General features: G+C 32.9%; 1 protein-coding gene across 1 annotated transcript in view; it reads left to right on the forward strand.

The window, feature by feature from the left end:
- ROCK2 (Rho associated coiled-coil containing protein kinase 2) overlaps positions 1-13,058 on the forward strand; it is a 135,549-nt gene that overhangs the window by 48,215 nt on the left and 74,276 nt on the right. The window contains exons 2-3 of the mRNA XM_072767714.1: positions 10,360-10,441; positions 11,598-11,698. Of these exons, the coding sequence (XP_072623815.1) occupies positions 10,360-10,441; positions 11,598-11,698 (183 nt within the window). The remainder of the gene's footprint in view (positions 1-10,359; positions 10,442-11,597; positions 11,699-13,058) is intronic.

Genomic DNA, 13,058 nt, shown 5'->3' on the forward strand with positions numbered 1-13,058 from the left:
TACTACAAAAAATGTTAAAATTTAGAGTAAGAAAAAATAAAGTTATGTAACTCCATCATGGTATCACATTTTCTATATTCATTTTGCATTTCCATTCAAAATTTTTCATACGCATAGTCCCTTGAATAGAATTATCATACATTCAATTTTATACTTTGTGCTTTTCTTTTAATGTTAATATCTTGTTTTACTTCTTATGTAGTCTATAATTGGCATTTTTAATGACTGCTTAATATAGCTCTACCAAGCCTTACTAAAATCTTAGTTTTTCTTTTCCAGATTTTTAGGTTGCTTTGAATTTCTCACTATGATAAATAATGTTACTCCTAACACTCCCAGATTTTAATTGGCTGAAATAAAATTTCAAGCTGTATAAAGTTGAAGGAAGATTAAAAGCTACTTGGGAATAAAATGTTTGTCCAATTGATTACTATAGAAATGCATTCATAACAAAAATAGGTATAGTAACTAGTACTTTTCAGACTTAACCTTTATTTGGCTTCATAAACAATACTTGATTAGTTGTCAGACTAGTCCTGTGATTTAGATGTTGTATTATACAGATGTTGAAAATGAAAGAAGTAAAAGAGCTTTCTTTATGCCATTAAATTAGTAATGGAACTGTTTTTGTTTCCATCTGTTAGAAGCAAAGATGTGCTGATAGATTTAGATGTTAAAGTCAAATATAAAACACTTTTAACTCTACAAGTCTTCAATTATGTAATCCCTAAATGCAAAGTATTTATATGCTATTGAAAATAATGGAAATAATAACTAATATTTGTTGAGTGATTGTTTTTTTGGATAGAGTCTGTTTGGAGATGAAGCTGAAATGTTAACTTCATAACTTGTGGAAATGATCTTCTATATTTAGGTTCTTGGTGGGTGGAAATCATATGGGCAAACTTCTATGTATAAAATGAAAGAAATGATTCTGTTGGTTTAATTAATTAAGCAGTTGACAAGGAACAGAGGTTTGGAGGACTGTTCTTTGTCTCTGAGTGAAAATGTGACCAAGTTGTTTTACCTTCTAGTAAACAAAGTACTAGTAAACAAAACTTTGTTTATATTTTAACTTCAAAATTTGAAAAATGTTGAAATGGCACTATTGTTAGAGTAGCTTAACATTCTCTCTAGATATAAATCCACAAAGATCTAATAAATGTTGCTTTGTGTTGTTGGTGGTTATCTCCAACATACTTCTTTACTATTATTATTATTATTATTGCTAACAGTATTAGTATTTTCTTTGTATATTTGTTACCTTGAATGAACAGGGTTTTTTGGGGGCAGGAGGTTTGAGTTTAAAAATCTATATATGATACTTAATTTTGTGAGTTACAGATATACAAAATATTTTTTAAGTCTGATTTGTTTACAGTCAGTATTAGAATAGCGACTCTATTTATCTGCTGGTAGTTTTTCAGCTGAATACCACTGTTAAATTAGGGAAAGGATTCAGTCAGATGATGTATTAACTATTCTGATAATTTTATAATGGGGAGATAAGTTACTGATTTTCTGTATTATGCAGGGAATAGTAAAATATTACATATTCCTTGAGGAGGAAAACCTTGTTTCTAGAAGAAAAAATACAATTGTTGATTTTTAAACCGAAGTATAGTTATACAAATAAAGTTTGATGTGAACTTCATTCGAGTGTTTCTGAACAATGGATTACAGTATGACTAGTACTTTGATTTGTATCTTCTCATTGACTTAATATTTTTAGGAGAAAACATTTAGAATATAGTTAAAATACTGCAAATACTAATATTTACATGAAGCACCATTAAGTCCAATCCCAACCCTGCTACTTTTAACTGCAATTCTGAGAAATTAAGTTCTCCAAGCTTAATTTCTTCAATTAAAAAAAAATGATGTTAATGCTTAACTTCTACAGTCTACTTGGAAAATTCAGTGAGTTACATGAGGTGATGTTATAGAAAGTGTTTGACACAGTGTCTGTATACAGCTCTTTATACAGCAGCTGCTTTATTATTGTCAACACGGGCACTTCCACCATTAGTACTATTATTAACTCTACACTTAATTTTTTGACCAATTATTTTTCTGATCCTTTGATCAAGTCAATTGTGTGATGCTTTGCACATTCTTTTATAATTAAAACATGCTGTAGTTCATGAGTATCCCAGAGATTCCAGTCTCTTAGCACCAGGATGGGGTCAGGTTGATGCCTGGGAGGCACATGCTATAGGCCCAAAACTTAAGGGAGTGACAAAACCCTATCATACTGAAGATAAATGATATTTTATCACAGTACTTAGTAAAATACAAGAAATTATGATGAACAAAGTATAACAGACAAAATATTAGAGTAAGGCAGGACCTGGAAGAGTACTGTGCTAAACCACATTGATACGTGAGGCCAAAAGGGTGCTAGAGGTCAGGAGCCTGTCCAAGTACAGAGACTTTAGAAGGGCTTAGGATCAAGGAGGTTCACGTTAACCTACAACTCAGAGTTCAGGTTCTAAGCAAGTTTTTGATATAATTACCCTGTTTTAAGTGTTCTAAATATGAATGGTACTATGTTACAAACCTATTACTTAATTACTGTACCATCTAAATTGTTTTAAGGTAGTAGGGAGCTTTAAGAACTCATTTTACTACAACTATAGAAAGCTGAGGATTTATATAAGCAAACAGGAAAACTGTTACTATGCTTCATTAAGTTAGCTATTCAGCATTATATGGTGAAGTTGATTTATATGATACAAAATACGTGTATTTTATCTTACACTTATCCAGTACTCTTTTATTTATTTTCCTTTTTATCCTTTAAATAATAGTTTTTGTTAGGTGACATGATACATTTAGTTCATTTAATTTGTCCTACTGATCTGAGACTAATGTACTTACAAAGCTATTTTAATTAATTAATTTATTTATAATTTATTTATTTATTTTATTAATTTATTTTATTTATTTTAATTTGTCCTACTGATCTGAGACTAATGTACTTACAAAGCTGTTTTGTAAAATAAGCATTAAGGATTTTATTCATCCGATATTGGTAAATGATAGCAGATCAGTTAATATGACTTAGATTGTTGTGAAATAGATGGCGTACTACAAAAATAAGATGGAGTATACTTAGGGTTCAGAAGTTTCTCTGTGTGCATTTAGGGTGGCTTAAAAAATTTTATTTTCTAAGTTGGATTTGTTTGGTCATACTATTTTTTTTTTTAAAGTTGAGTAGGCTCCACTCATGCAGAACCTAGTGTGGGGCCCAAACTCATAAGCCTGCGACCAAGACAAGACGTGAGCTGAGATCAAGAGTTGGACCCAGGCACCCCTGATCCTGCTATTTTTAGTTTCATATTTGTATTTGGAAGTTGTGGTAACAGAAAGAGGAAATGTATTAAAAATTCATTTAAGTAACATTTCCTGGTTACTTATCTGTACAGCAGATACACAGAAATATGTTTCCTATTCTTTTGTTGTCTTAACTTTAAAAACTGGATGTTGTTGTATTCTTTTGGAGGAATAACTTTATTAACTTTAAGTTCAGTAATATTTAGGGGCACCTGGATGGCTCAGTCATTTGAGAGTCTGCCTTTGGCTCAGGGCATGGTCCCAGGGTCCCTGCTCAGTGAGGAGCCTGCTTTTCTCTTTCTCTCTCTCCTTCTCTCTCTCTCTCTCTCTCTTTCTCTCTCTCTCTCTCTCTCCCCCTCCCTCCCTCCCTCCCCCCCTCCTTTCCCCATCCTCCTCTACTCCTGTACATGCTCTCTCTTGCTCTATCTCAAATAAATAGAAATTTTAAAAGTTCAGTAATGTTGAAAGTATAAATGTGTCATAAAATTCTAATGTAATGCCACTCATAAACTGTTGACTTGGGCATTTTTTTTAACCTACCTTATAACTATAGTTTCTATACTTACTGATATGGGTATAACTATAGAACCTAGCTTATATATTGTTGTGAGGACTAAAATGTCAACTTTGTGTAAAATGCTATGTACAGTTAATGCCATAAAGGAGTCAAGAAGAGTTCCTGTTATTAATAACAAATACTGTATTGACCTATTACATAATTTATGGCCAAGTTGAATGCTAGGTGTTATTTAAAGTCTTTGAGTGTGAACCCAAAATAACATCTTAAAGAAAGGTTTGCTTCATTTTTTATTAATTAATTAATTAATTAATTATTTTAAAGATTTTATTTATTTATTCATGAGAGACACAGAGAGAGAAGCAGAGGGAGAAGCAAGCTCCATGCAGGGAGCCCGATACAGGACTCCAGGATCACGCCCTGGGCCGAAGGCAGGTGCTAAACCGTTGAGCTACCCAGGCAGGGATCCCCCTGCTTCGTTTTTTAAATACAAGTCCAGAAGTACTAAGAAGATTTTAAATTAAAAAATTATAATTTAAATAGCTCTGATGAAAGTACTGATGGTATGTATCTACATTACTGAATTCTCAGCCTTGAATAGCTATACTTACCAATCCCATTGACTATGGATCACTCTCTCTTGCTCTTGCTATACTCTACCTGGCTTCCAAATAATAGAGGTCTTGATTTTCTTCTTTCTTTACAGATTCCTCCTTAGCCCCCTCTTCTCAATCTCTTAATATTGGTGTGTCCCAGGGCTCAGTCCCTTGGTCCTTTTTATTTGTCTGTATTCACTCCTTTAGAGATCTTACTTTAGTTTTATAGCTTCAAATACTATCCATATGCTGACAGCTCATAATTGTATACAGTTTTCAGCTATACGATATTTTGTGCGGCATTTAACAATTGAAATTCCTAGAATAGGGTCTCCATCATTTTGCTTATCACTTCAGACATTCCAGGTTGCTGAAGTCTTTCCAGATTGTTTTTTTTGGGATGTGGAGAAGAGGAATGCATTTTATTTGGATATTTTAAAACAGATGTTTAGAAGCGGTTTATAGTGAAAATGAAATCATGTCCAGTACTTCATTCTTTCTTGACAATTAAAATTTAAAAGGCTCTGCATTCAGGAAAGTTAGGAAAATAGGTCATTACATATATATTTTCCACCATGATAATTATAATGGGAGAGATTGAGTGTTGACTTGTACCTGTTTATTCAGGAAGACTGTAGTATAATGCAGTGTTCTCTCTGCCTTCTTCCGATGCTAAGTTTTTCATATATACACATATAGACAACCACAATCCAGTACTGGAGCTGATTCATATTTCTTAACCAGTGATATTAGAGATGTGGGTGATTTAGTAACTGGACAAGCTCTGAAATCTTAGCTTAAGACTTGATTAAAAGCTGTATCTGATCTACTTAGTTATGTAGTTTTGTAAAAAACTTGGGCAGTAAGACGTTTTCCAGTGTCTCTCTTAGGGGCTGGGATTTTCATTTCAGCTACTGTATTCCCAGTAATCAGTCTGATTTTGGCCCTTTACTACACTACATTTAGGCCCTTTTAATTCTCAGTCATTGGTTTTTACTGCTTCCTGCCCTGAAATTCTCTATCTAGATCTTTGTGCCTTTGGCTCCTGTTCATTATTTGGCGTTTTTCTCTCTTGTCCTTGAATATTTTGTGGTGGTGGTGTTTTGTTTTAGCACTTTTAAATGTTCTTTTTAGGGGTGCCTGGGTGACTCAGTTGGTTAAGCGTCTGACTTTTGATTTTAGCTCAGGTCATGATCTCAGGGTCACGAGATCAAGGGCTGCATTGAGCTTTTTGCTGGGCATGGAGCAGGCTTAGGAGTCTCTCTCCCTCCCCCTTTGTCCCTCCCCCAGCTCGTGTTTTCTCTCTCACTCTCAAAAAAAAAAAAAAAAACCAAAACAAAACTTTTAAATGTTATCCTAGTTTTTTGTGCATTTGGAAGTGATGAAAGGGACAAATAGTGTTAATTTTCTTCATTGGTTTGGAGTTTTGGTAGTTTTGAGTTCTTTTTAAAATATCTTTATCTCCGCTTAGTATCACTTTCTAAGAAGAGAATCAGAGTTGAAATCACAGATGTGAAGAAAAAAAATCTTACTACCTAAAGTTTATATAAAACTACATTACAGGGAAGGTCATAGACATAGGCTTTCAATTAAGTCCTGACCTAACCTAGCCATTGGATCTAAGTATTTTTCATGTACTTAAAATATTGGTAGCTTAAAAAAAATTTATAATTTGTTTCTTAATTAGTGATACTGAATAGAATACATTTCAGATGTGAAAATTTATAAATATAAAAACCTCAAGTATAAATGTAAATTTATAAGTATATATTACTTCCTATATTTTCTTCAAATATAAATTATTAGCAGATTAAAGTATATAGTATCATTTAAAAATAGTGTGTAAAAGTAAAACTAAATGCACAAATGAGATAGTATTTGATCTTTAAAAAATGAAAAAAAAAATGGCTTAAAAAACCAAAATGGAATTATTAATGAGTTGAATACTTGCTCTAATTGTTGGTACTGCTGAAAAATCTCTCTGACTTTTGAGATTTTCTTCTTGACTATTTAATCTTCACATAATCCCACATTTTGTGATAACTTGCGGGGAGGATGTGGGTTCAGCAAAGATTCAATCCTTTTACTGATATGAAGCTGTAGTTCTTTTTTTCCAAAGAATTTTTTTCTTCATTGTATGTAGATGGAGATGTTCATGTAGTTAACTTTTATCGTATCTGTATGAAGTGTTCATATTCCATTTGTTTGAAAAGTCTCTGAACTAGAAGAAGGTATTTATTCTTGTAATAGATGCTTTTGCCTTGTCAATTGAAATTTTTTTCTTCTTGTGGAGGTTAATGGAGGTACAGAAGAAGGCTTTCCAAATAAATGTACCTTTCTTTGATTTAAAGTCATTAATTATGGATATATCTAACAATATAAGTGAATCAGATTTTATATTTTAATTAAAGTAGCAAAATCATATAAAAAAGATATAGCAATAATTTGATACTTGAAAATAGCCTACTGTGCTAAAATGCTGGAATCCTTGAAAAATAAGTTCAGCTGTTCTGGAGAGGGGAATTTGGATGTGTGTGGGATCTCAAAGTGTGAATTTAAAAATTTCAACTTCACTGGAAGTTGGATATTTACTATTTTTTTAGTGGTTTTTTTTTCTTTCACTTTGAGAGAATCGAGATTGTTTTATGTCTGCATTAAAGATACCAGTAGGAAAAAAAAAAAAAGATACCAGTAGGCTCTACAGACTTTTGTGATAAAAAGCATTTGTAGTTTACTCTTAACACCTTTCCCCTTTCTAATTAATAAAGAATATTTTCATAAAATGTCAAAATTCTTGAAAAATAAAAATATGAAATATAACTGAATGGTAAACATAGTGTGTGCAATTTCTTTATAATTGGAAATTAAAAACCTCAGATTGCCTCTCTGATTTTCCCCCTACTTGGATACTTTTCCTTTTAGGGAAAAGGCCTCTTTATTTGCTGTTTTATTTTTTGCAATCCTCCAGCTCTTCCAGGCTTCCATTGGCGTTAGTCTCGTTGTTGAGACTAGGCAGATGAGTTAAGTTTATTGGACCTTTAAGTTTTAGGTAGTATTTGCTCTGTCATTTCCTAGTAGCATGACCTTGGACAAGTTGAAGTCACTTAATCTCTCTAAGCCTGAGTTTATTTTTAAAATGAAGAATATTTCTTCATGCCCTCTTTCTTCAGAGTTACTTGGGGATGAAACAGTATATGCAGTAGTGTTTAGTGATACTGTTACCTTCACAAGCATGTCCATTGAGTAAAGACTTTGTTTCTTACTGTTTTTCTTTTTTTATCCCCAACAAGTTGTTATATACTTTTTCTTATTTTGATCATAAATTTACTGTATGCTTGTTTTAGAAAGTATGGAAAATAAAACTTAAAAAAATAGAAATCTGAACAATGCATTATCCCATTTTTATGTTTTTTTGGGGAAATTTATTTTTGAGACAAAGTTTTCCCTTTGGGCAAGGAAAGTTAGTGTCATACCTATTTTTGGATTTTTTCTTTTCTTTGTATGTATTAGGAAAAAATTAATGCTTATTAAGTGAATGGAAATTTCCTTAGTTTGGGTATATTTCTTTTTTTTTATGATGTAAATTTTAGGTTGTACAAGCTTTATAATTTGACATGTGTATACATTCCAAAGTGATCATCACCACAAATCTAGTTACTATCCATCACCATAGAGTTGACCCCCTTTACCTATTTTACTTACCCCCCAATCCCCTTCCCTTCTGGTAACCACCAGTCTGCTGTCTACCTGTGAGTTTGTTTTTCTATTTTGTTCATTTCTTCATTTTTTAAAATTCCATATAATAAGTGGAATCCTAGGGTATTTGTCTTTCTCTGGCTTATTTCACTTAGCATAATATCCTAACAGTCTATCCATGTCATTGCATATGACAAAATTTCATTCACTTTTATGACTGAGTAGTATTTCATTGTATATACAATATCCTCTTTATCTATTCACCTATTGATGGACACTTAGGTTGTTTCCAAACCTTGGCTGTTGTAAATAATGCTGCAATTAGCTTACGGGTGCATATATCTTTTCAAATTGGTGTTTTCATATTATTGAGATCATTACTCAGAAGTATCACATTGTAGTTCTATTCTTAGTTTTTTAAGGAATCTCCATATTCTTTTCCATAGTGGCTGCACCAATTTACAGTCCCATTAACAGTGTGACAGGGTTCCTTTTTCTCTACATCCTCTCTGACATTTGATGTTTCTTGTCTTTGATAATAGCTATTCTAATAGGTGTTAGGTGATGTCTCATTGTGGTTTTGATTTGCATTTTCCTAATTATTAGTGATGTTGAGCATCTTTTCATGTACCTGTTGGCCATCTGTATGTCTTCTTTTGAGAAATGTCTCTTCAGATCCTCTGCCCATTTGTAAATAAAGTTTTGGGTTTTTTTGTTTTTGTATGATTTCTTTATATATTTTGGATATTAACTCCTTATTAGATACGTGGTTTGCGAATATCTTCTCCCTTCTGTAGGTTTTCTTTGCTGTATATAAGCTCTTTGGTTTGATGTAATCCCATTTGTTTATTTTTTCTTTCCCTTGCCTTTGAAGTCAGATACATAAAGATGTCACTAAGATCTATGTTAAGCTTACCACCTATGTTTTCTTCTAGGGATTTTATGGTGTCAGGTCTTACATTCAACCCTTTAATCCATTTTGAGGTAATTTTTGTGTATGGTATAAGATAGTTATGTAGTTTAATTTGCCTGTAGCTACCCAGTATTTTCGACACCATTTATTGAAGAGATTGTCCTTTCTCCATTATATGTTCTTCCATCTTTTTCAGCAACTAATTGTCCATATAGTTAGTGTTAGTTTATTTCTGGGCTTTCATTTCTGCTCTGTGTGTCTTTCTGTACCAGTACCATAGTGTTCTGATTACTATAGCTTTGTAGTATAGTTTGAAATCTGGGAGCATGATATCTCCAGCTTTGTTTTTCTTTCTCAAGATTGTTTTGGCTATTTGGTACCTTTTGTGGTTCTATACAAATTTTACTATTATTTGTTATAGTTCTATGAAGTATGCCATTGGAATTTTGATGGGTATTGCTTTGAATCTGCAGATTGCTTGGGTAGTATGGACATTTTAGCAATATTAACTTCTAATCCATAAGTAGGGAATATCTTTCCATTTATTTGTGTCTTCATTTTTTTTTTTTCATGAGTGTCTATAGTTTCCAGTATGCAGGTCATGCAGGTCTTTCACCTTGGTTAAATTTATTCCTAGGTATTTTATTCTTTTTCATTCAGTTGTAAATGGGATTATTTTCTTAATTTCTTTAGACTGTATTTCTTAAAGTCCAAAACTTGGCGAAATTTGATTGGACATTTGAAGAGAGAAAGGAAGATGTCTGACTAGCAAAAAATAATACTGAATGTATATTTTCTTTTTAAGTAATTTCTATACCCAGTGTGGGGACTCAAACCCATATCCCTGAGATGAAGAGTCACATACTCAGCCAGACACCCCATGGGATGCATATTTTAAAATGACATTTTTCCAGGGGTGTGTGAGTGGCTCAGTCAGTTAAGCATTCGATTCTTGATTTTGGCTCAGGTCATGATCTCAGGTTGTGAGATGGAGTGCAGCCTCGGGCTCCGTGCTGGGTGTGAAGCCTGCTTAAGATTCTTTCACCTAATCACCAAATATGTACATACATAAATGACATTTTTCTATTGGCTAAAATAACAAAGGAAAACATAATAGGATCATTCATATATTTTCTGGCAGTAGGGAACAAGTTAGGGCTGTTGGATATGGAGCCACTGGGCAATTTCATATCAAAGTGGGTGGATTGATATTTAGCAAGAACAACATATGATAAAATTTAAAGACTTTTTTGAATATTTGGAAGTTATAACAACTTTCTTTTTCCTTTTTTGTTAAACAGGATGGCTTAAATTCCTTGGTCCTTGATTTGGATTTTCCTGCTTTGAGGAAAAACAAGAATATAGATAATTTTTTAAATAGATGTGAGTAAACTTTATATTTAATCCTATCACTATACTTTTGATAAGATTAATATTAGAGTCTATAAATTATTAACCTTAAGTATTTTTTAGTTTGCTATTTGATTTGTTTAAAGACTAGCATTCTTTATTTTCAAAGCAAAACTGCAGAACTTAGTTGCAGTTTGTAAAGCAGGTAAAGTTCAAGATTTTGTATGAATTATTAAGACTGATTTCAGGGTAGGTTATTTATGGCAGTTCAAAGAGAACTTTTAAAATAATGTTAACACTATTAAGACTCAGGTTTACATTACCTAGGAGACTTAATGAGCTTTATGTTTGTGTAAATCTAGACATGTCAATCTAGCTAATGAAAGATAATGTGATGACCATTATTGTCATATATGCAATAACAATATTTGCCAGTATTGATGTTGCAGTGAAGATGTAAATGAAGTTGAATTCTAAGAATAAATTCTCAAAATAATTTAATATGTAATTTATATCAACACAGTAAACCTTTTAAGTTGGAATTGTCAGAGACTGGGCTATTTTCATAGTTAAACAATTTTGTCTGTAGTTACCATATCTACAATATGTGATTACTATGCAAGGAAGTAGGCAACTAAAAATTTATTATTAAAATTAGCCTTGCAAGTAATTTCACAGCAGCTCTCTGCCATGATTTAGAATGTACTCTAAGACTGCACAGGTCATCACTGTTTACCTGTTATCCTGCCAAGCAACAGAGTCAGAAATGGAGTAGCTTACCTGCTGCTTTTTGGTAGTCAGTATTTTTTGTTTTATATGTGTTAATAAACCATAGAGTTTTGGTTCTTTGATGTAGAGTTATTATGTATGTTAGATTTTTTTTTTTTTTTTTTTTATGATAGTCACAGAGAGAGAGAGAGGCAGAGACATAGGCAGAGGGAGAAGCAGGCTCCATGCACCGGGAGCCCGATATGGGATTCGATCCCGGGTCTCCAAGATCGCGCCCTGGGCCAAAGGCAGGCGCCAAACCGCTGCGCCACCCAGGGATCCCTGTATGTTAGATTTTTAAACAACCTTTGAAAACTGACAGATTTAGCTAAAACTAAACCTAGTTTCTTTAAGAATCTGTTTACAAATATAGTGATTATTTAAAAATATTGCTTTTAAATACGATCTTTTTTTATTGCAGATGAGAAAATTGTGAAAAAAATCAGAGGTCTACAGATGAAGGCAGAAGACTATGATGTTGTAAAAGTTATTGGAAGAGGTGCTTTTGGTGAGGTGCAGCTGGTAAGAAAGTATTGTTTTGTTCTGTTATTTTTTTATTTTTTATATTTTTGAAGACAGGGTTTTGTGAAATATTATCAGAAGCCTCTGTGTAGATCTTATTTTTCTGCTCAGCCATCCCAGAATTAGTTTTGTCTTGGTCAAGTCATTCCATCTTAGAGAAGCTGAGTGTCTTTATTTTAGAAAGGAGGTACTTGCAAGCTATAAACACTGGATCTCTTCCAGCTCTGAAACACTGAGGTTTAAAATATATTAGGCCAACTTGGTTTCACACATGACCTGCTTAGCAGTTAATATTCCACAAGACCTATTGTGTTTTTATTTAATGTGTTAAGATCAATAACATTTCTGCTTAATTAACTGAGACTTATTTAGATATATTAGAAACCTAACAAAGACATTTTAATATGAAATTTATCTTGGCAGGCAAAAGTGGTACCAACTGGAAATATAAACATTTCACTTATATATTAATGAGGAACTCCATCACTTGAATATGAAACTCCGCTGCTTTTGTTTTTACAAATTATTGTATTTGGTTAAATAATGGGTTTAGATTCTGCTTTTTTTTTTTTTTTTAAGATTTTATTTATTTATTCATGAGAGACACAGAGAAAAAGAGGGGCAGAGACACAGGCAGAGGGAGAAGCAGGCTCCAAGCAGGGAGCCCAATGTGAGACTCAATCCTAGGACTTCAGGATCATGCCCCGGGCCGAAGGCAGGCACTAAACCACTGATCCATCCAGGGATCCCAAGATTTCTGCTTTTCACTCATTGGTGTTCTACTCTTTTTGATGGAGCTTGAGAAAAGCAGTGCTCACTGTTGTCAGCATGGCTTCTCTGGGAACAAGTCATGACAGACTAACTTGTTTTTGTCTTCTCTTTCATTTCTTTTTTCTTTGATAGGTTTATTGAACTTGTAGATCAGGGTAGTATAATAGGTGTGATATATATCAATCAGATATTTGAAAAAGTCTGATGTACTTGAAGAGAACATGGAAAAACGTCAGTGAACAAGGATATGGGTAGGCAGCTTTATAACTAATTTAATAGCTGTATTCTAAGGAGGCTGATGAAGGCATAAATGGTACCTTGGACAGAGATCCGCAGGGACAGGTTTTAGTGTTCTGTCTTCTCCTAGTCAGCATCTTTAATGAGGCATTTATTGTATGGAGGCATTGGTGACATGTTGAATAATTTTGCAAATGAGTTAAAACTGAAGTATGAGGATGATTTCAGATAATAAGCCGAAATCCAGAAATCATCAATTGAGAAGGTCATTGGGCCAGATAGAAGAAGTGAAATTTAACCAGAATAAAGACCTGTACTTAGCTGTGTAGAACTCAAGAAATCGATTCCTTAA

The sequence above is a fragment of the Vulpes vulpes genome, chromosome 8 (genome assembly GCF_048418805.1).
Source record: "Vulpes vulpes isolate BD-2025 chromosome 8, VulVul3, whole genome shotgun sequence".
Taxonomy (NCBI): Eukaryota; Metazoa; Chordata; class Mammalia; order Carnivora; family Canidae; genus Vulpes; species Vulpes vulpes.